Source organism: Budorcas taxicolor, chromosome 23, assembly GCF_023091745.1.
Source record: "Budorcas taxicolor isolate Tak-1 chromosome 23, Takin1.1, whole genome shotgun sequence".
Lineage (NCBI taxonomy): Eukaryota > Metazoa > Chordata > Mammalia > Artiodactyla > Bovidae > Budorcas > Budorcas taxicolor.
Window position 1 is genome coordinate 18686768 of NC_068932.1, and position 25395 is coordinate 18712162.

Consider the following 25395-nt stretch of genomic DNA (forward strand, 5'->3'; position numbering starts at 1 on the left):
GGCCTCGGTAGTGAGCGCAGAGCTCCTGGCGCTCTTATTAGGGGGAAGGATAGACAGGAGAGGCGGGGCCTCCGGGCCCGGCGGGAGCGGAGCCTCCGGCCGCGGGCGGGGCTCCTCTCCGGCGGGCGGGCGCCGGAGTCTGGGGGCCTCGGCTTCCCCCCGCCTATCTGCGGAGGCGCCTGGCCCCTCCTCCCCCTTCCCCGCCGCCCCCACGCCCGCCACCGCTGTCAAAGATAACCAGGCCGTTGCCTGCAGGAGCAGCGGCAACTAGCGATCGGGCCCTGAAGAGCCTCGGGTGCGGCCTCGCCTCTCCGGCCCGGCGCCCTAATCAGCACCGCGGACAGCACAGTGATCGTCTCCAGGACCTAGGCGCCCGCCGGCCCACCCGCCCAGAGGCACTCCGGTCCGCGACGTCCGCATCAGCACCGCGGACACCGCCCGGGCCCCGGTCTTGTCGCTGTCAGCCCACCTGCTCCCGGAGTCAGCCGAGCCAACATCCCTCCTCGACCGGCCCCGCAGCGGGCTCGGAGCAGCCAGCGCCCCCGGAACATGGCCACTGAGGTAGGGGGCGAGCACCGGCCCGCAGTCAATGCCTGACTGCTGTGGGAAGAGATCGCTTCTAGGGGCGGGAAAGGGTGGAATGGGGTTGGATGAGGGGGCTGGGGTAGGATGGGATGGGGTGGTTTTCCGATCAGGTCCGGAGGGAGGGCGCAGGGGGGAGGTGGAGTGGCAGGGTGGAAGAAAGGGGCTCCTCACTGGAGCTTATTTGACCCCTGGCGTGTCAATCTTCCTCATCTGAGTCCCGAAGCTGTCTGCACCACTTGTTGGCATTAGTGCCAGGGTTGCTCTGGGGCTTCAGCTGGGATTTCCCCTTCTCACGGACTGCAAGTCCTGAAACCACTTCCCTAGAGGGTTGGAGACCAGCCTGAGCCTGTTTTAGGGAGGGAAGGCGGCTGGCTGCTGTTGCTATGCGATGCAGCCATCTAGCTTCTGATCCCAAAAGTCTGGCAGAGAGATGACAGACCTACCTTCATATCCGCATTTCCTCCACGGAGGCGGGGCGTGGGGGACAGGAGGGGACAAAGAATCCTCAGGTCAAAACCCCAAATAGTTGGTTTTAATGATCTGCCTGCACCAGCTCAATTTTGCGTATGACCCTTTCTCACTTCTTCACCTCTTTTGAGTTCCCTGTACCAGAAGATCTGTTTCTCTTGTGTGTGGTGGGAGGAGCTGCCTTCTTCAGGGTGTGCCTATAGGTGTGTCACCTTCAAGGGGCTTGAAAGCTGAACCAAGGACCTATTGAATGAGGACAGGATCTGTGTCTAGTGCTTAAGAGATTAGGAATTACCTTCTCTACCCCCTCATTTTGCAAGGGAAACGGGGCTCTTTATATTCCCACTTTATAAGCGGTAGAACTAATACATCACGAAGAGGATCTATTTAATAGTCACAGCATGTCAGCACCAGAGCTGGAAGTTTCTTCTTTGAATTTGGGAGTGGAACCCAGGACACCAGATCTCCCCTGTTCTGACGCTGACTTTTTTTGGTGGTGTTTCCTCGTTTCCAGCCCAGCTGGAACACAAGCCCGGGGGACAGCAAAGGCTTTTGAATGATGCTAGGCAGTGCCTCTGGGCATCCTGCTGATCAGTGCGACATCAGTGCCAAGTGTTGCTGTTGTTATTCTTCTGTTGTTGCCACCATGGAATGAGATGCAGTTGCTTGACATCACTCAGCTTTCTGACAAGGCACAGGGTTAAGTAGGAGAGCTCGTCACCTAGGACCCAGTGAAGGGCAAGTCCTGAGCAGACTCATGAAGCTTGGTTTCTAGGGTGGAGGTATGCAGAGTGCTCAGAGAGTGCCAAAGATACTGAGAAGAGGCGGGGGGAGAGCAAAGGAGAGATGCCAAGGAGCTGGTCACCTTCCAGACAAGGCTGCCAGACTGCAGTAGAGAGGCTGCTGCTGTTGGGCAGGAAGGGGAAAGTTCAGCCACTCAGGCCCAGTTGGGCCAGCAGTGTGGGCATAGAAGGTGTCCACATCTATGATGAGATCTGACAGATTCCAAGAGGCCTGTTTGTCCCAGCAAACCTCCCTCTCCATTCTGCTATGGTTCACAGATTCCAACCAGCAGGCTTACATCTCTTGGTGGAGGCAGTGTTTCCAGGTGGCTGCTGTTAGCCTGGGAGAGGCTCTGCTCATAACGCTTCTGTGAACATAGCATTTTCTTGTGTACAGAGTGCTATCACATGCATGATCTCCTTTGAGCTTTAAAGCAACGCTGTGAAGTGGGCGAGGGTGGTGTCATTATCCCCAATTAACAGATGAGACAATTGAGGCTCAGAAGCTTGCCTAATCCCTGTGAAGGAGCCAAGGAAAGCATCATTATCCCATTTTACAGATGATGCAACTGGAGTGCTGAGACTTATCCAAGAAAATATGGCTTAAAAAGTGGCAGAGCCAGGAGAACTTGAGCCTTCTGCCTCCATGGCCAGTAATTTTTTTTTTTTGCATCCAGTGTGTTCAGTTAGTCAGCTGTGTTGCCCAATAGACAGAAGAGGACTAGGGGTCTTTTGACAGTGAAGGATGCAAAGGAGTTCGGGAAGGGCTGGAGTGTGGGGACTCAGGTACTCTGAATGGCCTGGCTGGTTCAGCTTGAGGGCAGAGGGAAGGAGGCATGCCCAGAAGGGGGAGAGGCTGAGGACAAACATTGCCCGTTTCCCGGTTGGTCCTTGGCTATACTCTGATGATGGCACTGAGGGAGGAAGCCTTAGTTCTGCCAAGGCACAGGACGTCCACATTATCTGGGCTGCAGAGTGAGCCATTTTCCCCAGGCTGTTTTTACTGTTAGGATTGAGTTAAGATTACCAGGAAAAACCTGTTGGGAGAAAGAAAACCTCATGCCAAGCTCCTAGGGCCATTCCCTTAGGATTCTGAATGGGAAGTCCTCAGCTCCAGTGGAAGATGTTTTGAGAAGAGAAGGGGGAGGGAGGGAGAAGGAGGTAGGGAGAGAGGGATGGAGAGGGAAGAAGAAACAGAAGGAGAGAACTGAGAAAGACTGGATATCCTTGGACCCCTGGATGGAAGGCATGGAGACTGGATCGTTTCTACTCCCTAATTTCTGTTTAGGAGTGGGCATTAGGGGAGGGGTGTGTGTGTGAGAACCCCAGAGGAGGGTAAAGCCTCCTGAGCTGTACACTGACCTATTTAGAAAGCTGCAATGAGCCCATTTCCTCCGTGACAAACCTCTGTGAATGTGTGTCATGGGATCAGGGCCTGCCCTGGAAACCAGTCCAAATGGCCAAGGACAACTGGGAAATGCCTGGCTGGGAGGAACTTCTCCAAGTGGTGAAGTTTGGCCTCTAAGAGGTTTCAAAATGCACCCAAGTAGCACTAGGGGCTTCCCTGGTGGCTCAGTGGTAAAGAATCCACCTGCCAATGGAGGAGACATGAGTTTGATCCCTGGGTCGGGAAGACCCCCTGAAGAAGGAAATGACAACCCACTCCAGTATACTTTCTTGGGAAATCCCTATGCATAGAGGAGTCTGGTGGGCTACAGTCCATGGGGTTGCTAAGAATCCAACACAATTTAGAGATTAACCAATAACAACAAAGTAGCATTATCCAAGAGGGGCATTGAAGGTTTGATCTCTGAGGTATGGAATTAACAAGCAGCAGACAATGGGGTTGCAGAGAGTCAGACACGACTGACGTGACTTAGCAGCAGCAGCAGACAACAGGCTGGGGCGCTGGTGCAGTCTGAGAAGGAAGGAGGCCCTGTGCCCAGGTTTCCATCCTGAGGCCCAACCTGCTGCCTGTGATTCACCATCCTCACTCCTCCTCCACACCCCAGCCAGAGAGCATGGTGTTGGCTCATCATCTGAGTCTTCTGATTCTTGAGTTGAGTCTCAGATGTGTCCTTGGGAATTAGCTGGTTTTTAATGAGGATGGAGATGTGGGCCAGCTGGGGCCTCCGCCTGGGAGTGCTCACCTGCTCTGCAGTGTTCGCTCCGTTGCTCCTTGGAGTCCTCCACGTTGACTCTGTCAGGTGCACAGACCCTAGATATGAGGCCAGGGGTACCCACTCCCCTGGCAGCCTCCTCTTCCTGACACACTACAGTTTGAAAATTGGTGCCTGCAGATCTTTCTGCTGATTTTCTTTCTTCTTCGTGCAATGCCTCTTGGTCCTGTCTTTCCTCAGGTGCCAGCAGCTGGGGGATGGTGATAAGAGAGAGGGGAGAGTTCAGGAAGGGGAAAGGCACATTTAGGAAACCCCAGGAGTGCTGCCCAGGGGTGGAGAGCATCGTGGATCTGTGGATCTTGACTGAAAACTCCTGTCAGCTTTTTGAAAGCTAAGTAGCTGGCAAGTGGCTTGGGCTCTGGTTCTAGCTCTGGTCCAAAGGGCCCCACCCTGGGATTTTAGTTCAGAGGTCCTAAGCTGGCAGCTTTAGGAATGAATCTAGTTTACAGATGTGCCTTATTTGGTCTGCTCAGTGCTTATAAATTAAAAAAAATTCATTGGAAACATTAAAAAAATCTAGATATCTGATATTAAGGAAATCTGAATTTATGGCTTCTCTTAAAAAATCAGAATTGTGGCAACCTGGGCACATATACTCACATGGCAACGATCAGCTGCTTTCTTGAGACAGCACATGAGTTCTCTAATTAGTCACAGTCCCCAATACTTTGGCTACTTCATGTGAAGAGCCGACTCATTAGAAAACCCTGATGCTAGGACAGATTGAAAGCAGGAGGAGAAGGGGATGACAGAGGACCAGATGTTTGGATGGCATCACTGACTCAATGGACATGAGTTTGAGCAAGCTCCCAGGAGATGGTGAAGGACAGGGAAGCCTGGCGTGCTGCAGTCCATGGGGTCGCAGAGTTGGACACGACTGAGCAACTGAACAACAGCTACCTGACTCACTTACATGCTTAGTCCCTGAAAACATTTGCATTCCTAATCCCTGATAAGGCCTTTAGAATGTCAGAGCTGGCAAGGGCTTTAGTGATGATGTAGTTCCAGCTTCTCAGTTTCAAGCTGAAGAAACAGAAGCCCAGAGGGGAAGACTTCCCCAGAATCCTGTGGCCAGGACTGGCAGGCCAGTTTCCTGCTCCTTGGCCAGTGGGTTATCTACCCGCCAGGGCTTTATGGCACTTCACAACCAAGCCACCATGGATGGAGAGGCAAGAGACTCTGCCTTACCCCAGATCCTACTCGTCACTAACTGCAGATGGCTTTATGATATGTGTGCTCTGAGTAGATCTGGGGAACTAGGGCTCTGGCGTATAAAGTGTGTCTGATACCACCTTCTAGGAACTCCTCAAGACCCCCACAAGCACTCTCCAGGTAGGGAAGAAGATCCCTAGTCATCCAGAGCCAGGATAGTATTCTCAGGCTCAGGATACTGTTGGGTTTGGAGAGGGTACTGACTCTTTCTGCTCTGGCTACTTGTGGATAAATGCCAAAAAGAAATGGGAATGTATTATGCCAGGTAGTGCCCTAAAATCTTAAATGCTGTAATAAAATAGAGGTTTGTTTCTTGCTCAGGCCTGTGTTCCTGATCAGTCGGTGGCTCTCCTCCAAGCAGTGATTCAGGGACCCAGGTTCTCTTCAGCCTGTGGTTCCGCTATCTTCAACACATGGCTCCCTTGGTTTCTGTGGACAGGGCAAGATCACAGAGGAGGGGTGGTCTTTACATGACGTTCATCATTCCCACTCACATTCTATTCAGTCATATGGCCGCACTTAACTGAAAAGGAGGCTGAGAACTAATCTAGCTGTGTGCCTAAGAGGAAGGCATCAACAGCTTCTTGTCTAGAGTCAATAGCCCACCAGTCACTAGAGACATACAACCCCCATGGTAGCGCATGGTGCGTTTGGGCATAGACAAAGGGGGATATTGGAAGGGAAGAAGCCGAGCCCATTTCAGAATGACTGAAGCACTGTTCTTTCCCTTTCTATTCTCACCATAATTTTTCCTAACTTAGACCCACTTTAGTTTTCCCCTGAACTATTGCAAAGATAGTCATCCCTCCAACTGGCCCCCTACCCCAGTCATGCCCGCTTCAGTGCACCACTCACGAAGCTGCCAGAATGACCCGTCTGGGGCCAGGGGACTCCATCTTCAAGGTTGACGGGCTCATGTAGTTGGTTTAGAAGGGTGGAAGAAGGTCACAGGCCCTCCTTTTCTTTTGAAAACACAACCATGTGAAACCTTAACTAAACAGAGCATGCACTGATGAACTTATTTATGTTACCAAAGCATTCTTTATTTTTCAAAGTCATCATAGGATCCTGCTAAAAGTCAAGGGACTCTCAATTAAAACCTTGATTAGGGGAATCAAGGATGATTAAGACTATAGGAGCACTTGTACGTTATTTCATCTGATCACAATACTGTGGGCTCACACTCTTAAACAGAGCAAAACTCACGTGGATTTAGGAAAATCTCATTTGCAGTCTCTGCTTTTGCACCATCCCAGGCCCTGGATCTGCTCCTACTACCATACTGACAACCTTTTTCTTGTAACTTATTCTTCCCTAGTTCTTAAGCAAGTGTAAGTATCTTCTATCAGAAATCATCCCCTCCAGTAGAAACGTGTCAAGCGCTTTGCGATCTACCCCTTGCCGCCTCTATACTCTCTTCATCTACTGCTTTTATCTGACCTGCAAACCAGTCTATTCTTGCTGAAATCTGCCTCCAGTCATTGCAGCAGAACTTGTTCTCCGCTGCCTCTCTCACTTTGCACAGGCTTCTCCCTCTGGGTTGCCTTTTCTCCGCACCCCCCCCTCCACCCCCCCTGCCAACCCGCTACTACTGGTAGTTTCTGTACGACTCCGCACAGACCTCAGGAAGCCTTTTCTGAGCAAGCCTTTCTGGGTAAGATGCTACTTCTCTGTAGCATTTATCACAGTCTGATTCATTATATATTTACTTGTCTTTCTCCCTGGAGCTCACGACTGTCTTTTGCTCAGCATCCCCAGAGCCTGGCAATAGTAGGGACTCAATAAATGAAAGCCGAGTGACTGAATGGATTCACCTTAATTACACAGGATGAACTGGCTGTGTTCAGTCTGCCTCTGGGGCTTGGGCTCCACGTAGTTCTAATGTCTGACATATTTCACCCAGTGGGTTGCTTGTCTCAAATGTGGGTGATGGAGGCTAGAAGTGCAAGAAAGAGGCTCTGTTCTTCTGTGGAACTGAGCCCACTCCCCCCAGACTCTACAGTCCGCGTCAATGCCAAGTCCTCAGGTGTGGACAAGGGACCAAAGTCCCTCCACTCCTTCCTGCCCCGGCAGGAGACTTCTTCAGTTTCGGAAGATCTGCTCCTAGATCTTCCACAGATTTCTCTGGGGAATTTTGGTGTCTGTGGGCCCCCTTCATTCCTGTGATGAGAAGTGCTGGACATGGAAATGATCTGTGGTGTCTCTGACCTGGGTCATAACTTGGCCTGAACCCCAATCTCCCTCTGAGTTCATGGGTACATCCTGTCTTCCTCTGCCCCACGTGCTCCGCTTCCCCAGTAAAGTGCTGTCAGCCCCACTTGAGGCATCAGTCTGATTCAGTGCTGGGGTCTCCAAGCCAAGGCCTGACAAGTTGTGAATGTTTGAAACTTGCTGAATGAATGAAAGAGTGAAAGGCCCTACCATGGGCATGCATGCGTGTGTGTGTGTGTGTGTGTGTGTGTATGAAGGAGAGAGACCAAGAGAGAGGAGGATCTGGGCGAGCCACCAGGAAATGTTTTCCTTTCATTACAATTTGTTCCTGGCTCTGTTGGTGGTTCCAGAACCTCTCATTTTGGCTCAACTATGGCCCTGCTTCAGGCTTTTTCAGGATATTTCTGGGATAGCTGGAGGCATCCTCTGGGGTAATCTTGACAGGCCTGCTTCCCATGGCCTTCCTTGAACACTTGTAGGGTGGACAACTTGTCCTGGTTTCCTGAAAACTTTCCTGATTTTAGCTATGAAAGGCCCACATCCTAATAAACCACTCAGCCTTGGACAAACCTAGAAGGAAGATCACCTTGAGTTCATGTCTCCTGATCAATTCCCAAGGTCCACAATCTGCAGGAGCTCCGGCGAAGTGCCTCACTGGCCACCAAGGTCTTTATCCAGAGAGACTACAGCGATGGGACCATCTGCCAGTTCCAGACCAAGTTCCCCCCAGAGTTGGACAGTCGGGTAAGGATGTCTTTGCCTAAACTTGGGACACAGACCATGATGGAACTGAGGGGCTTATTAGAATATTTATCTTTTTCTAGGATAAAAATAGTATAGGAAACAACTTGCTCAGCTACTTCATGTGGAAGAACTAAAGCATTTTGCCTCACTGTCACCTCCTAGAAAGTTAGAGCTGAAAAAAAAATTCAGAGATTTTCTAGTTCAGTGGTTCTCAAATTTCAGAGAATTACCTAGGGAGCTTGTCAAACAAACACGAATTCCTGAGTCTTATTGGATAATATCAGGTGTCATCAGAGGTGCTGACTCAGCTGCAGGATTAGGTTCAGGAATCTCTTTTTAGAAGCACTTCTCAACTCCAGCTGTGCATTAGAAATTCCTGGGGAGCTTAAAAGAATCCTGATGCTCAGACCACACCCAAGATCAATCAAATCAGAGTGTCTGGGGCTGGGGCCCAGGCATCAGCATTGCTTTAAATTTCCACAGATGGTTCCAATGTACAGCTGGGCTGAAGATCTTAATTTTTAATGAGAAAGCCCCAGGGGATATGGCTTCGGGTGATTATGGATCCCGCTTTGAGAATCTCTGATCTCCTAGTGCGGTGCTGATCATGATTGGATGCCCATTAGAACCACCTGGGAGCTTTTGAAAAAAATTGCAGGTGTCAGCTTGGGTAAACTAGGACAGTGGTGGTCTTTGCTGCTCTGACCCACCCTCCCCCTTCCCAGACTGTTTGAATCAGAATCTCTTGGAGGCAAGACCTGGGTGTGCCTACGTTTTAAAATCTTCTCAGGAGATTTTAGTGTGCACCAGAATTGAGAACCTCTAAGCCCTTGAACCAAAACTGTGGCCTGTTCACAGGCAACATCCTGTTTCTTGGAAACAGCATCTCAGGCTCCACCCTGGATCTACTGACTCATAATCTGCATTTTAAGATTCCGAAGTTATTCATACATGCATTAAAGTTGGAGAAGCATTGCTCTAGTTCATCCTCTCCTTTAAGAGAGAAAGCTCAGGGCCAGGAAGAGGAAGTGATGTACCAAACTGAGTGGTAGAAGAGCCTTGACGGCCGACTCTGCTTTTTCACAGGACTTTTGTTTCCTTACGGACACAGTTGCATCCATAGTGGATATAGATAGAACTGGGTGCTCAGGTTGATCAGAGTCCTGGCAGGGAGAGCATAGAGACCTGATCCACTGCAGAAAATGTTCACCTCTTGGATTTCATGGGAGTTTTCTGTTTTCAAGTGAGGACAGGTCATCATTATGTTTCCATTTTATAGATGTGGAAACTGAGGCTAGAGTAGTTAAATCATTAGCTCAAGGTCACGCAGTTAGTTGATAGCCAAGTCTGGACTGGACCCCCAGTCTCCTGACTTCCTGTCAAGTGCTCCACGGGCACCTCTCTGATCTTGCCTGTGTGCCCCCAACCCCCACATTGGTGAGGCCCCACCACGGCAACCACACTCCAGGGTCCGGCTTCTTGTCTCTCTCCCCCTCCAGATCGAGCGGCAGCTCTTTGAGGAGACTGTGAAGACCCTCAACAGCTTCTATGCGGAGGCCGAGAAGATTGGGGGCAGCTCTTACCTCGAGGGCTGCCTGGCCTGTGCCACAGCCTACTTCATCTTCCTCTGCATGGAGACCCACTATGAGAAGGTGGCTACTCCCCCACAGCCCCACGTTCCCTCCCCGCTGGGGCTCCGGTTCAGCCTCAGCCTCAATGGGCCCCTCTCCTCGCAGGTTCTTAAGAAGATCTCCCGCTACATCCAGGAGCAGAATGAGAAGGTCTTTGCCCCCCGAGGCCTCCTGCTCACAGACCCCGTGGAGCGTGGGATGAGAGTTGTATCCTTTCTGGCTGTTCCATTTGAAGGCACCCGGCTGCAGCCAGCGGGAGCCCCGGGGAGGCTGCCAGGAAGCTGGACCACCCTAGGAGACTCTGCTCAGGGATTTCTTAGGGTTCCCCATATCCCTGATCATTGACCTTCCTCTCCCACCATTAGTTAGTGCTATTTGTAAATTTTAGGCTTTGCTTTTATTGAGCTGCATTTAATCAGTGCGTGTGTGCGTGCTAAGTCACTTCAGTCCTGTCCGACTCTTTGCAACCCTATGTACTGTAGCCCGCCAGGCTCCTCTGTCCAAGGGATTCTCCAGGCAAGCATACTGGAGTGGGTTGCCATGCCCTTCTCCAGGGGTTCTTCCCGACCCAGGGATTGAACCTGCATCTCTCATATCTCCTGCATTGGCAGGCGGCTTCTTTACCACTAGTGCCACCTGGGAAGCCTGCATTTAAGCAGTGGTTAATACCAATACATGCCAGATGTCACAGTAAGTGCTTTGAAAATATGAATTCCTGTACTTCTCATAAGACCTCTGTAAAATGGGTAACTCTTCTTACTGCCCTTGTAGTGGACCCTGACTCAGAGCTGCCCAGCCAGCGACTACCAGAGCCAAGATCTGAGCCCAGGCCCACTCTTCACTGCCCTTGCATTTAACCCTCACTGACGCCTAGGCGGTAGGTCCCTTGTACCCCTTTCACAGATGAGAAGATGGAGGTCTTAGTGGGAGACTGGCCCTCGAGTGTGTTATAGGGTTACCCGCTCCTCCTGATCAAGGTAAACATACATCCCTCCACCCCCCACCCCCAGTCAGCAGCAGATAGTAGAATTCTTAAAAGTAACATTTACTGGTAAAGAAAACACAAATCCCAGGGAATCTCATGCTTACAAAGCCCAAGGAGAGGCGCTTCGTGTCACCAAGCCTTTACTAGGTGCAGGTATTGTGTTTAGTCCTTTACATGCTTTATTTCATTTAATTCTTACAATAACTCCAAGATTCTATTATTATCCCCATTTTACAGATCAGATAACGGATGGTAACAAGTGAGGTGATCGGTCTAAAGTCACATAGCTGAGATTGGGTATGGGGAGATTTGAACTCAGGACAGCCAAGTCCTCACACTTTCCTGGTCAATCACACCCGCTACAGGGCACATTGGGTACATCGCGTGCTGGGATACAAAGATTAGACCCGCTAGAATGTAAGCGCCGGGTCCTGGATGTGCGCAGGCGCCTCTGAGCTGAGCCGGCGCAGGTGAGAGGAGGGGTTTGGGTGTGGCTCTCAGGCGTCCGCATCCTGCCTGTCTGGGAAGCAGCAGCAGCTCGGGCTCGCGCTTTCCTGCTGACCTCCATCAGCCGGTTCCCTTCGGTTTGCACCCCCCCTTAACGCCCGCGCAGATCGAGATTTCCATCTACGAGGACCGGTGCAGCAGCGGCAGCTCGAGCAGCGGCAGCAGCAGCGGCAGCGGCAGCAGCAGCGGTGGGGGCGGTGGGGCGGGGGGCCGGTGACTGGCCGAGAGTCCCTGCAGGGAGGTGTACGGCTGGACTGAGGGCCTCGCAGACCTGAGGCGGCTGCGCTACCAGAGCACCCGCTTCTGATTCTCTGGGCCCACCCTGCTGCCCAGGGCGGGAAGGAGGGTGACCCGCCCAGTGTCGCCCTCGGGCCATCAGCCGGCGCCCCTTGCCCACTGGCAGGACGGTCCACTTCCTGACTTGGCTTTTATCCGACGGGGCTAGTCTGGGTCACACGGAGGCAGGTCTTCCACCGGGGGTGGGGGTGGGGACAACACTAATTGGACAAACCCCTTTCTTCCGCAGCTCCCCTCCCAACACCCCCTGAAAAGGATCCAAGCCTGTCAAATAGAGAATTCACATCCTGCATGGTACTTCACTCCAAATCCCACAGCCACCAGGACCCCCTTCCTCAGGGTCCCACGCCCCAAGGCTGTCTCCCAGTGTGTGTGCTTTCTGATGCCACCACAGGGCCTCTGCCCGTCTGTGATCCTGCCTCCACTGACTCCAGGTCTGGGGAGAAGGGAGTGGTCAGCCCCCTCCTGACCTCTTCTGGACTCCTGGCATCCCTGTCCTCCACCGAGCCTGGAGGTCATCTTGGACTCTCTCAGAAGTGTCCAGCTACTGTGACTTTGCAGGCCAGGTGCTGGTGGAGGTGGGGCACAAGGCCTGGGCTCTGGAAGGTTGTATGGGGGTCCGGAGAAGTGCTTCATGGAGAGATGTAGCCCTGGGGGGCTTGAACCTCCAAAACGGGAGCCAACTTCCCAAGATTAGAACGTGCCTGTGTGTGAGAATGAGTGTGTGTGCATGCAGGCACGTGTGTATGTGCACATATGTGCGTGCCCCATGTGCACAAATGCACCTGTGTGTAGGTATGTGTGAGGACAGGTGTGTGCATGAGTGCACTGTGAGTGCATGTGTGTGACTGCACACGTGTGCATACAGGTGTGTGAATGCACTTGTATGTGGCCCTTGGCTACTGGGCCGATGTCCGCCCCTCTCTGCATCTTGTCTTGTCTTTGTGTGCCGTGGTCTGGCTGCTTCCCTGGGCGGGGCCAGCCTGTTCTCTTGTAAATAAATGTCCCAACATCCTTTGTCTCTTGCTTGGCTCCCAGCTTGGCTCTTCTTCCTGGTCTCTTCCCCACTGGCAAGTTTCTCCCCACCTTCTGACTGTACTGTGTACATTCTAACAAAAACGCTGGGGTTCTAGGAGAGTGGAGCCAACCTTCCAGGGCCTTCTGTGCCCCACTTCAGGTCCCCCATAACAAGGCAACAGGGCCATGGGCACTGTGTACTCAGGGGGTCTCCAAGGCTGTGTGAGACGTCCTTGGAAGGTCAAAGGGGCTTCCAATCTGCAGGGGAAGAGGCAAATTTCTTTCTTGAAAGAGGGGTGTCCAGCCGGTGAGGCCCTGACTGCTGAGGCCCAGCAGCCCCTCCCTGGTGTCTGGAGATGGAGAGAAGCAGGCTGCCTGTCTTGGCCAGCAGGAGGTGCTAGAGGGGATATGAGAGACCAGTTACTGCTGGTAGCTTTCTTTTGGATGCAGGAGGAGTATATAGGAAGGGTTCAGAGAGCTGGAGAGGGCGGCCCAGACCCTGCGCCTCAGTGGGTCCTGGTCCAAGTGTTCCCTGGGTGAGCTGCAGCCCACTGATCTCCACCACAGTCCCCTTCCCGCTGAACCTGGCCTGTGCCCACCCTGGCCCACCGCGTGGCTGGGGCCGACCTGTGGGGTGAACGATGCATCTCCCGTGGGATGGCTGGGCGCTGGCCATGCGGTGACCTTTCATTATTTCTTTTTCCAATAAAAGGACTTGCCCAGCTCAAGGCTCTCTGCTGCTTCTCTTTCCCTCAGCAATGGGGGGCCATATCTCTGCCCCAGGATCATGGCGAGGGGATGCTTAGACCCACCTACCTCCTGCTGAGGAGACAGGGCCAAGTGTGTTTCTGAAGAGGCAGCACCCGGACATGGAAGAATGGACAATGTCTTCTTTGAGTTTGTAGTCTGGTGGGGGGGGGCAGACACGCCTCATCTCTAATCTGGAACTTTTATTTGGCCCTCGGATCCTTAGGTGGGGGGAACAAGTTGAACTGAAACCAGGTCAAAATCAAGTCATGAATTAATTAGATAAATACCCATGTCTTGAGCTCATATCTGTTAGGGATTGGATCATACAGGTCACTCCGTTCTAAAGAAAAGTACGTGGGTGTTGGAATCTAGCAGAGGTGTGTCTTGGCTCTTATAAAACTAAATAACATGTAATGAGCACTCAGTGTGTGCCAGATACTTTGCTAAACCCGGAGGGCACAGGTGTGGGAGGGGATTTAAAGACCATCTGAATGAGGCAGAATGGAGGCCCAGAGAGGGTAAGTGACTTGCCTCTGGTCACACAGCTGGTTGACAACAGTGAATAGCTCCAGGTTTCGAACCGAGGTCTGACCCAGTACTCACTCCAACCCTGTGGGGATGACACCCAAATGGAAGTTGTCTGAAGCTGCAGGGTGGTTGGGGTCACACATTCAGGTCTGTGGGCCAAGAGAGGATCCCACCAGATTGTGGGGACAATGGTTCTACCTCTGGGTGGGGATTTGGGGAGTGCCCTGTGTGGCTTCCCCACTTAATTTTCTGCTCCTAAGAGGCAGCTGAACTCGCTGCCTCTGCTCAGATCTGGGGTGTGTGCAGGTTGTCACCATGGAGTCTGTTCTTTAACATGTGGGTAGGTTCATTTTGCCCTGTTTGCAACTTATTAGTGGTAATAATATAAACAATAGTAGCTAACATTTATTTAGCACTGACTATGTGCCAGGCACTAGGCTAAGACTCTACCTAATTCATCATTCAGTCCTCACAACAACCTTATTCCCACTTTACAGATAAAGCGACTGAGGCTCACAGAAGTTAAGTAACTTGCCTCAAATCACACAACTAGAATGTGGCTGAGCCTGGCTTTGAATGCAGAGTCTGACTCCATAAACTGTGGGGAAGACGATACCAGCTTCAGAGACCCCCTTGGCCATCCTAGGCTCAGAGGGAGGGCTGCTCCCTCCAAGCCCAGGGTATCACAGGAGTGTGGGTGGTTGGGCTTCTCATGGACCTGCGGGCTCACACATGAAGCTGCCTCGGGGCAGCTTGGTGGAGGGTAGCTGGGGGGAGAGGTCGGTTGAGGTGTGGCTTCTCAGACTGGCTTGTCTCTGCTGCCTCAGTTATGGAGGAAGTGGCCTTTCTCCCGGGTTCGGTGGTAGCCACATCTCTGCAACACTTGCCAGGCAGAGACAGGCCCCACCTGGCACCAGAAAACACGGGAACCCCCAGGCAGCTCTGGGCTGCTGCTCCCCTCCACTGCCTCCTAAGCCCACTGTCTGGCTTCTTTTAGCCAAAGGCAGGGGGTATGTAAAACCGCAGGGTTTACAGAAGCTCCTGGTGCCACCGAGCGGTGGCATCTTGCATTGCACCCCCAGATCAGAGCCGCCTGGGTCAGAGCAACACAGTGGCTGGGAGACTTCTCATGACCCCCAAACCAGCAGCTGCTCCTACCTGCAAGAACTTTTCTGTGACTTCCAGAGAGGTGCAGGGCAAAGGTGGAGTCCAGTTGGTGGTAACTCTCCCTATGGCCAGCCCCTGGGGTCCTGCCTTTCTCCTGGGGGTCCGGCAGCCTGGGAAACCACACCTCCCAGATCTGGAAGGACTTATAGTGAGGAGGCGTCTGGCAGGAGGCACCCACACCTGGTTGTGGCTTTATTGCTCACCATGGAGGAATGCAATACACAGACTACCCCAAGTTAGACCTAAATCAGAGCTCTGGCTTCCTAACAGTTCCCTCTGGGGGAGACCCCCAAAGCCTCAGTTTCCCCAGTTGTAAAATCAGAATACTAATATTTTACAGGATTGCCTAGACCAGTGCTGCTTACCCTTGACTGTAATTGAAATCACCTGGGAAGCAAGAAAAACTGCTGATGCTCGGTTGTATGCTCCGGGATTCTGATTTCATTGTTCTGGGGTGCAGCCTGGGCATCAGGGGTTTTAAAAGTTCCCCTGGAGTTTCTAGTGTAAAGGTTGAGGATCCCTGGATGGTACTTAGAATGTAGGAACTTCTCGCAAGCCTCTGAAAATATCTGAGACCTGAATGAAAAGTTTGTTGGTTCCATGAACGCAGCCAGACGCAATGAGTAGGAACTCTATGATTGTACCTATAACACATCCTAATACAGGCAAAACTGGCCTATGGTGTTAGCAGTCAGCAGAGAGGCTGCTCTGGGGTGGGGGGCAGTGAGTGGAAGGGGGGCTTCTGGGGAATCCTGATGAGCTTTCTCCAGCAGTTACACAGTTGTGCTCACTTTGAGAGTTCAACGAACTGTATACTTACGATCTGCGTATTTTCTATGGTGATGGACAGGGAAGCCTGGCATGCTGCTGTCCATGGGGATGCAAAGGGTTGGATATGACTTAGCTGCTAAACAACAAATGAACTAGTTGAATGAAATTTATAAAGGAAGTTCATTGGCTCCAAAATAGGAAAAGAAAGCACAAAACTGAAATCAATGTTTTATTACATAGCTACAAAACGTAACACTATGTCAGTCAACTGCAATTTAACTCAACTCATGTGTGTGTGTGTGTGTGTGTGTGTGTGTGTGTGTGTGATTTAGTGTGGGTTGTGGATGTACATGAAAATGTTTGATACAATGAGGTGTGGGGCCTTTAAAAGAGAAAGTCTTTGGTACCTAAGAAAATCTTAAAACAGCTTAGGTTTATGCCAGGAGCTCTTAAGCTTGATCCCCTGTCCCTGTGTGCAGAATGATGTAACTTTAACTGGGGAAGAGAGCCCACAGATTTTAGCAAATTCTCAAAGTGGGTATGTAACCATCCCTCAGGAGAAGGCAATGGCACCCCACTCCAGTACTCTTGCCTGGAAAATCCCATGGACGGAGGAGCCTGGTAGGCTGCAGTCCATGGGGTTGCTAAGAGTCGGACATGACTGAGTGGCTTCACTTACACTTTTCACTTTCATGCATTGGAGAAGGAAATGGCAACCAACTCCAGTGTTCTTGCCTGGAGAATCCCAGGGACAGGGGAGCCTGGTGGGCTGCCGTCTATGGGGTCGCACAGAGTCAGACATGACTGAAGCGACTTAGTAGCAGCAGCAGGCATCCCACAAATGCTAAGAACACCTGGTTTTGAGGAGCCAGCGAGAAACTGGCCATGGATGTGCCTGGCATGAAATAGGTGTCCTTTCCCTGATAGCTCAGTTGGTAAAGATTCGATTCCCGGTTCGATTCCTGGGTTGGAAAGATCTGCTGGAGAAGGGATAGTCTGCCCACTCCAGTATTCTGGCCTGGAGAAGTCCATGGACTGTATAGTCATGGGGTGGCAAAGAATCAGACACAACTGAGCGACTTTTCACTTCACTTCACTTCCCTCCTTTCAGAGTTCAGCCTTCCAAGTTTCCACGGGACCCTTCTCAGGCGACTTTGGGAGGATTTCTTCTCCTGGCGGCGCTGAGGCCAGACTGTGCTGTGTTCACAGCTCTTCCCTAAGAGACCTGTCATTTCAGCAGCTGCTGGACAGCAGGACTTAGTGTCCCTGAGCTGCATGGGGACTCGTGGTTACCATGGGGATGATTGAGGGGGTGGAAGTATTCAGAGGGAATCAGAGGGCCGCAGCGTTCGGCACACTCCAGTCAAGCACTTCACCACACCCAGTCTCTCTTGTCCTTTGTGAACTGTGAGCATTGTGAGAAGGAATTTTGGTAAATGATAATCTGTTTCTCCAATGTAAGATATTGTTATTGTTGAAGTTGCACTAGGATCTCAATACACCGTGGCCTCATGATGTAGATTTACAGCCAGGTTTCAGATTCTTGCATAGAACAAACAAAAGGCAAGGGTTCATTGATTTCCTAGTGTATGCCAGGAACTCCTACACATTATTATTCCATTTTGCTCTCTAACACTCTTGGTGGGTGGTTATATTTGAATTCTCATTTTATAGATGAGGAAATTAGATGGTTAAGTAGCTTCACCAGCACCCACAGTTAGTGTCAAAGTGAAGGCTTGAACCTGAGTCTCCGACCCTAAATCCGGCTCTCCTGACACAGTGTGTCACAGTCAGGCGAAAGGCTTCGTTCTGCCTGGATTGACTCATGAAGACAGATTCCAGACTCAGAGAGCAGCATGTGGGCACATGCAGACAGAAAAATTAGATTTGCAGGGGCGCGAAGGGGTTAGTTATTTTGGAGTAATTCAAGTTATTGATCTTTGTAATGGAAAAGTGATTGGAGACCGGCTACCACCTGAGAGCCGCGCCGAGCGAGGCCCCGGAGGGGAAATGCTATACACAGCTTACAAGACCTTGTGTGTGTGGTGATGGCCTTCCTCCTGCCCCAGCTCCTCAGCCAACTCTTGGTAGGTGGGAATCCTGTCTTACTCATTTCCACCACTTTCTCCCCCGACCCCAAGAGCCTGGTGCAGTGCCTCACCCTTGAAAGGTGAATGAGAAACGCTGCCCATCACGGGCTGCAGGAAAACACAAGAATATGAAGATGTGAAATCCTCGGGCTCCTGGGGCAACACGCCACTGAGAAGCAGCTTAGGCCAATGTAGACAAAGGCAGGTATGGGGTCACTCGGTTAAAGGGTGACCCTAGGCCATCCCCTGCACTGGGCAGCTTTCAGTAATGTTGCCCTGGCTGTGATCTTATGGCTCTGCTCGTGATCTCCACGTGGGGGGAGGGGAGGAGAGGGGAGGGGGGAGGGAAGGGGGAGAGAAAGGGGAAGGGGAGGAAGTATACATCCCTACCCCACTCAGCCCCTACCCAGCACTCCTGCTCTGTTATTTTGAGGTGGGCAAATCCTTGTGGGGCTGACCGCTCTGCCTGGAAAGTCTGGCCCTGGGGCCCTAGATGGTGAAATAGCATGGGTAGATGGATAGATGGATGGGTAAGTGGAAGGATACAGAGAAGTTATGTACAGAGACATGACTGATGGATCACAGGTGAGGGAGAGGGCTGTCTGGCTCGAGATGGATGCTCGCAGACTGTGGGGAGGCAGGTGGAATGGATGGGTACTGATCGGCCCTGTGCTCCCCAGTGCAGACCTAAACACAGGACAAGAGCTCTTCGAAGGAAAGATGCTGTGTAACCCAGTCCCCAGATGAACTCTGCATTTGTAACTATGAGTGATGATTGTGTCTCGTTGGGAAGGAGTCTTATAGGTCTAACATCATCCCAGTTAATGACTTATGGATTGTTGTAAAATCAGGCACTGCTAGGAGTGAAGGCAGGAGGTTAAAGGACCTGGAACAGATTTCATAATAATATCCGCATTTTATCAGTCTGGGCCATGTGTGCCTTACATGCTCCATCTTGATGAAGCCTCACAAAAGCTTTATGAGGTTATTATATCTCCATTTTCAGCAGATGAAGAAACTGAGTTTCAGATTCAAGCCGGAGTTCATCTGATCCCAGAGTCTCAGGGTGAAGAGAGAATTTTAAGGATGAGTGAAGTAAGTCAGTAAGAGAAAAACAAATACTGTATATTAAGGGATATATATGGAATCTAGTAGAGAAAGCAATGGCACCCCACTCCAGTACTCTTGCCTAGAAAATCCCATGGATGGAGGAGCCTGGTAGGTTGCAGTCCATGGGGTCGCTAAGTCGGACATGACTGAGTGACTTCACTTTCACCTTTTGCTTTCATGCATTGGAGAAGGAGATGGTAACCCACTCCAGTGTTCTTGCCTGGAGAATCCCAGGGATGGGGGAGCCTGGTAGGTTGCTGTTTATAGGGTCGCACGGAGTTGGACACGACTGAAGTGACTTAGCAATAGCAATGGAATCTGGAAAGATGGTACTGATGAACTTGCAGGGCAGCAGTGGAGATGCAGACATAGAGAACAGACTTATGGACCCAGAAAGGGGAGAGTGGGACGAATGGAGATAGAAGCATTGAAACATATACACTACCGTTCGTAAAACAGATAGCCAGTGGGAATTTGCTGTATGACTCAGGGAACTCAAATCGGGGCTCTGTGACAACCTAGAGGGGTGGGAAGGGGTGGGAGGCGGGAAGGAGGTTCAAGAGGGAGGGGACATATATGTACCTATGACTGATTCATTTTGATGTAATGGCAGAAACCAATGCAATATTGTAAAACAATTATCCGTCAATTTAAGTAAATTTAAAAAGAAATTTTAAAAAAGTGGGCTCAGACAAGGAACTATATTCAATATCTTGTAATAACCAATAATTGAAAAGAATCTGAAATACATGCATAATGGAATCAATTTGCTGTACGCCTGAAACGCTGTAAATCAGCTATGGGCTGTGTGCTGTGCTTAGTTGCTCAGTCATGTCCAATTCTTTGCGACCCCACAAACTGTAGCCTGCCAGGCTCCTCTGTCCATGGGGATTCTCCAGGCAAGAATACTGGAGAGGATTGCTATGCTCTCCTCCAGGAGATCTTCCCAACCCAGGAATCGAACCCAGGCAGATTCTTTACTGTCTGAGCCACCAGGGAAGCCCAAATCAGCTATACTTCCATAATACATTTTTAAAAATTATGTGTTAAAAAAAGCATCGATGAAAAGAAGGAGGGAGGGACGGAGGGCTGCAGGAGTTTGGAATGAGCTCGGTAGGAAAGAATGTGGCCTTTGCAAACAGGACACCTTCCACTTTGGGTGAGGCTTTGAGACATCCCAGCTTCCTTCTCCCTCCATCCTCCCTGCGTCTGCCTTCAAGGCCTGCACCTCTTGAGCCCGGGGAATGGATAGGCAGAGGAGGTATGTGCGGGATTCGCCTTCCTGCCTTCAGCCTCAGTGTGTCCCTCTGCTTGTCCCCAGGAGCAGTAGGGAAATGTTGGCTGTGCTCTTCTCCCTCCCTGGGAGCTCGGCACTCAGGTCTGGGCTGGGAAAGGAGAGTGAGCCCTTGGATCTTTTGAGGGGATGCGCTGAATGATTCTGGGGGAGAGATCCTTCATGGCTGCTCTGGGTCTGGCCAGGAAGAAGGATAATGAGCTACCTTTACAGGAATTATTCTGCGCCCCTTCTAGAAGGCAGGCAGGCAGGGGTCATGAGATTCTGGGCAGACCTGCTGGCAGGACTTCTGACCCCTCCCCATCTCTTATGCTCCTGATGCTGTCTCCAGCTTCTCTTGTCTCAGCTGAGCAGGACTCGGCACCTAATCCCTCAGTTCCTGCATCCCAGCTGTGTTCCACCGCCCAATCACAGTGCCTGGGTTCACTTGGTGGGCGCTTCCCCCAACTCTGATTCTGTGTCAGCATCATAGGAAAGACAAGCGCTGGCACCCATATTTCTGAAAATGCTTGATACAATTTTGTTTCTGAAATAGTTCGTGTTTTCTGGAGAAGGAGGCAGAGAGAGGCAGAGGAGCCCCAGGCAGGAGTCAGATTCCTGGCTAGGCTGTGGTCCTCGGGAAAGTCACTGCTCCTTTTTGGGCCTCCATTTCCACATCTGAACATCACAACCTTCCCAGGTGGCTCAGTGGTAAAGAATCTGCCTGCAATGCAGGAGATGCAGGAAATGATTCCTGGGTCAGGAAGATCCCCTGGGGGAGGAAATGGCAACCTGCTTCAGTATTTTTCCCTGGAGAATCCCATGAACAGAGGAGCCTGGTGGTCTACACTCCACGGGGTCGCAGAGTTGGACACTGCTTAGTTTACCATAGTTATGACCATTCTCTTGGGGAATGGCACTGTGAGAACGAAGTTGAACTTCTCAGCACAGCCCAGGCCCCAGGAAGGTTTGCTCTGCTTGCTCCCTCACGGCCATTTTTGGTCCTTGAGATCTCTTCCCTGCTAAGCTGTCAGCTCCCTGGGGGAGATGTCCTTCAAATCTCCCATACTGAAGGCTCCCAGTGACCTGGGCCAAGGCAGGCTATGCCAGGAGCCATGTGAGATTTGGTGTTGAATAGATCCAGGCTGTATCCTGAGCCTTGTTACTTAGTAATATTGATAACACTTCTAATTTACTGGGGGCTTACTATTAACAGGTGCCAAGCCCTATGTCAAATATTTTATAAGCTCTTGTTTAACGTAATAACTTTGTGTGGCATGCATTATCCCCATTTTACAGATGAGAGAGCTTAGGGTCAAAAACAGTTCACCGACTTCAAATGCCTTTTTCTCAGTGAGGCCCAACTGACCCACCGTATTTAGAATGGCAGCCTGCCTATCTCAGCACTCCCAACTTGCCTTAATGCTGCCTCCTTGTTCCCCTAACTTCTAACACATTATATACCTTATTATGCTGTTTAGTGCCTGCAGTGTGTCAGCAGGGTGTTCAGGAATCTTGCCCGGTGATGTTTACTGATGTACGTCCCAAGCCACTAGAACCACTACCTGGCAGATAGTAGGTGTCCGATCAGTATATGCTGAGTGACAACTGGTTAAGTAATTTGCCCAGGTGTCAGTTACTTGACTAGCCATATGACCTTGGATATCTTGTTTCTGATCCTTAGTTCCTTTGGTCGTAAAATAGAATAATAGCATCTATCCCATAGGATGGGTGTGGGGATGAATGGAGACGCAGGTGTACAGTTCTCAGCACAGAGCAAGCATTCTGTAAATGTTAGCTCTCTTCCCCGAGGACGGTTATTTCTTCTTGCTTCTATTGTTCTCTGATGGTCTACCCTTTGACCAGTCTGCTGTTCAACAGCGGTTTCTTCAGAGGACAAGTGCTGAAGGAGGGGTTGACATTACCTATGGAGTTAACCAGCCCCTGTTCTCTCACCCTCATCCCTCCTCCTTCTAGGATGTGCTCGTTGCTAAGGAGACGCAACATCAGCTCCTGACAGGATGCGGCGGGGGTCTGGTCCACACTGAAGGAGTGAGACTATGGCTGACCCTGGGGAGGGAGGGAAAAGAAGGAACGCGGCTTGCCTCAAGGGCTGAGAGTCTGGGTGGGGGTGTCATTTGGGAATCTGCTGGAAAAAACCAGCTGGCTCTCCGAGAAACAGAAGCGCTTGTCCTCCTGTCTCATGTGACTCTGGAATGATGACCAAGGGCCCTGTTTGCAGGTGGGAGTGGAACCCCTGCTAAAGCTGCTGTCCAGTGCTGGTCAAGGTGCGATGCCCAGACCCTGGGAGGGGGCCATAGCAGCCAGAGTGGCACATAATCAAACTCCTGGCCCTCAGAATGGCACCTCCCCAGAGCAGGGCTGGTGGCTGAGCAGATGCTTGAAGAGGCCACGTGGCTGACTGTGTGCCTGGCGAGGGGACTCCACACAGGGAATGCCATCTCTTCTTGCAGGTTGAACGAGACTGTAAGGACACTGTCTCAGATCTTGGGCCACCCCTAGGGAATACTTTCCAAACCTTCTTTCCAAACCCTCCCTTGACCCTGGGCAGCAGGAGAGATTGTGCTTTTTAGTAACCAGTTGGCCAGCTCAAATGGAGAAGAAGAGTTCCAGCTGAGGCCCTACCACCCTGATGTAGTCCTGCCTCTGCCCACCCCGACTGAGTGGCCTTGGACACAGCACTCAGCATCTCTGTAAGACTGGGACGACTACAGCACCTTCCTCTGGGGACTGTGTGCAGATTCCACAAGTTGATTCTTATAAAGAGTTCAGATCTGACCCAGAAATGCCAAGCACTCACTAAATGAGGCTAGTATCGTCATTTTAGGTGGTACGTTCCTGGAAAGATCAGCTTCCCTGATGGCTCAGCAGGTAAAGAATCTGCTTGCAATGCAGGAGACACAAGAGATGGGGGTTCAATCCCTAGATGGGGAAGATCTCCTGGAGAAGGAAATGGCAACCCACTCCAGTATTCTTGCCTGGGAAATCCCATGGACAGAGGAGCCTGATGGGCCACAGTCCAACGGGTTGCAAAGAGCTGGACACGACTGAGCGACTAAGAGAGATTCTTCCTGGGAAGAGGAACATCCTTGGGCAGAGTGAAAATGGTATTACTATCATTATTTGGTTTTTCTTGAAAAATGGGACGTTCTGGCTGAGCTGGCCCCTCTTCCTGCTCTGCTGGATGAGCCCCTTCCGTGCTTCAGCTCTCTATTTGCATAATCCTTTCTAGCCCCTGCCATTATTTGTCAGCCCCTGAAGGCATCTGCTATTTTTGTTATAAACTCAGTCCCAGGAGAAGCCAACAAAAATGTCAGGAGCCTGGGTGGGGCTATTATCAAAAAAAAAAAAAAGAGAGAGAGAGAGACTGAATTGTTCATGCTCAGAAGGCAAAGGGCCTCCCTGCTGGCTCAGATGGTAAAGAATCTGCCTGCAAAGCAGGAGATGTGGGTTTGATCCCTGGGTCGGGAAGATCCCCTGCGGAAGGAATCGCTACCCACTCCAGTATTCTTGCCTGGAGAATCCCATGGACAAAGGAGCCTGGTGGGCCACAGTCGGGTGCCCAAGGGCCATAGAGCAAGAGGAATTAGAAGGAAGAGGGACTCTGAGCCTGACCGGTTCAGCACAGATCAGAAAAGTCCTACACTGAGGCCCTGGGCTTGGAAGGCGCCCTCCTGGCCCACTGCAGGGATGTTGTTATTTGGAGGCAGGTGAGGCTGAGTTGGTTCAGTACCTGCCTGTCCTCTGTATCTTTTCGCGTCCTGTTTCTTCTAACCCAAGCATCTTGGGGGCAGGGAACCTGACACCCTCAGAGGAGGGACCTTGTCACAGTACTCATGGGAGGGACCTAGCACTTGTCACACAGGTTTTCAATAAATGATTTTGTTAGTCACTCAGTTGTGTCCAACTCTTTGTGACCCCATGGACTGCAGCCCACCACGCTCCTCGGTCCATGGGATTTTCCAGCAAGGATATGGAGTTGTTTGCCATTTCCTTCTCCTTCAATAAATGATTGTTCAATAAAGACAGGAGTGAATGCAGAGAGTTACCTTTCTGGTACAGTGATCCAAGAATTTAGTTAGACTTTTTAGAAAGCCCCTCTGAGTCTGAGTCCCATTGCCATCCTGTGTACTGGGCTCCTCCATCTGGCTGCTGGAAGGCAACATGGGGACAGCAAACATGTCACCTTTGGTTACCACTGCACTCCCAGAGCCTAGCGCAGTACCTGGCACATAACAGCTGTTCAACCAATATGTGTTGAAAGACTGAATGAACAGAAGAACGAATCTAATTCAGGCTATGAATCTAATACCCTGGAGTCACGATATTACAGTTGTGCTCTTAAGAGCTGGAGAGATTTTGAACTCCTCTTTGTAACTCATCTGGCCCCACCCATCTAGTAGGGTGAAAACCACACAAATACACCCGGTTATCCGAAACCCAGTGTGCAGGAATTCATGGATATTACTTATAAGTCATGCTCTGAAGTCTGCCGTCACCGCAGCCCTCCTGATGTCCTTGTCAGGTTGTCACACTAGCTGTCTTAGCCCTTATTTCTCGTGCTGTGTGCAGGAAGTCAATGAGCACCATTATCTTGTTATTTACCATTGCATTTGGAACCATAGTCTCTGTGGGTTTTGGGTTTTACTTATCTCACTATCATAGATCCACTTGTTCTCTAAAAAGGCAGCGTCTTCCAGAATGACGAGGGAATCGTCTGAGTGGTTATGGCGCTGTCTGTTACCCCCTCAGCAAGATAGGGTGGTGGCAGAGGGCTCCAACCCTGGCTTGGGGACCAGCTGGCTCATGACCTTGGGCTGATCTTTTCATCTCCCTGAGTCTCATTTCTAGGGCCCGTTCAGATCTTTAATTCTGTGTCGACACACAGGAGAGGGCTTCCCAGAAGTGGAACGATTTTTAAGTGGGTGTATGCTTTTCTGTGAGATTGTAGCTGTTTTTATTTTAAAACTTTTCATTTTAGCTCCTGTTCCAAGTGTAAAAACAACACTAGCAATGAGGAATTAATATTTTCTGATTTATGGGGCATATTATTATTATATCAGAAT

At 50.9% G+C, this 25395-nt stretch overlaps 1 protein-coding gene across 1 annotated transcript; it reads left to right on the top strand.

Moving 5' to 3' along the window:
- The first annotated feature begins 439 nt into the window (after positions 1–439).
- Positions 440–11522, top strand: GOLGA7B (golgin A7 family member B). Its single transcript, XM_052660774.1, has 5 exons — positions 440–561; positions 8057–8182; positions 9682–9834; positions 9919–10020; positions 11412–11522. Exons 1-5 carry the CDS (start codon positions 550–552, stop codon positions 11520–11522), a joined length of 504 nt encoding a protein of 167 aa, XP_052516734.1. The 5' UTR covers positions 440–549.
- Positions 11523–25395: the final 13873 nt, after the last annotated feature.

What these genes read in the sequence shown, in the direction of transcription:
- GOLGA7B (XM_052660774.1), top strand. An exon ending in TGGAGACCCACTATGAGAAG is followed by an intron (nt 9,835 to 9,918) that starts GTGGCTACTCCC and finishes CTCTCCTCGCAG; the next exon opens with GTTCTTAAGAAGATCTCCCG. An exon ending in TGGAGCGTGGGATGAGAGTT is followed by an intron (nt 10,021 to 11,411) that starts GTATCCTTTCTG and finishes ACGCCCGCGCAG; the next exon opens with ATCGAGATTTCCATCTACGA.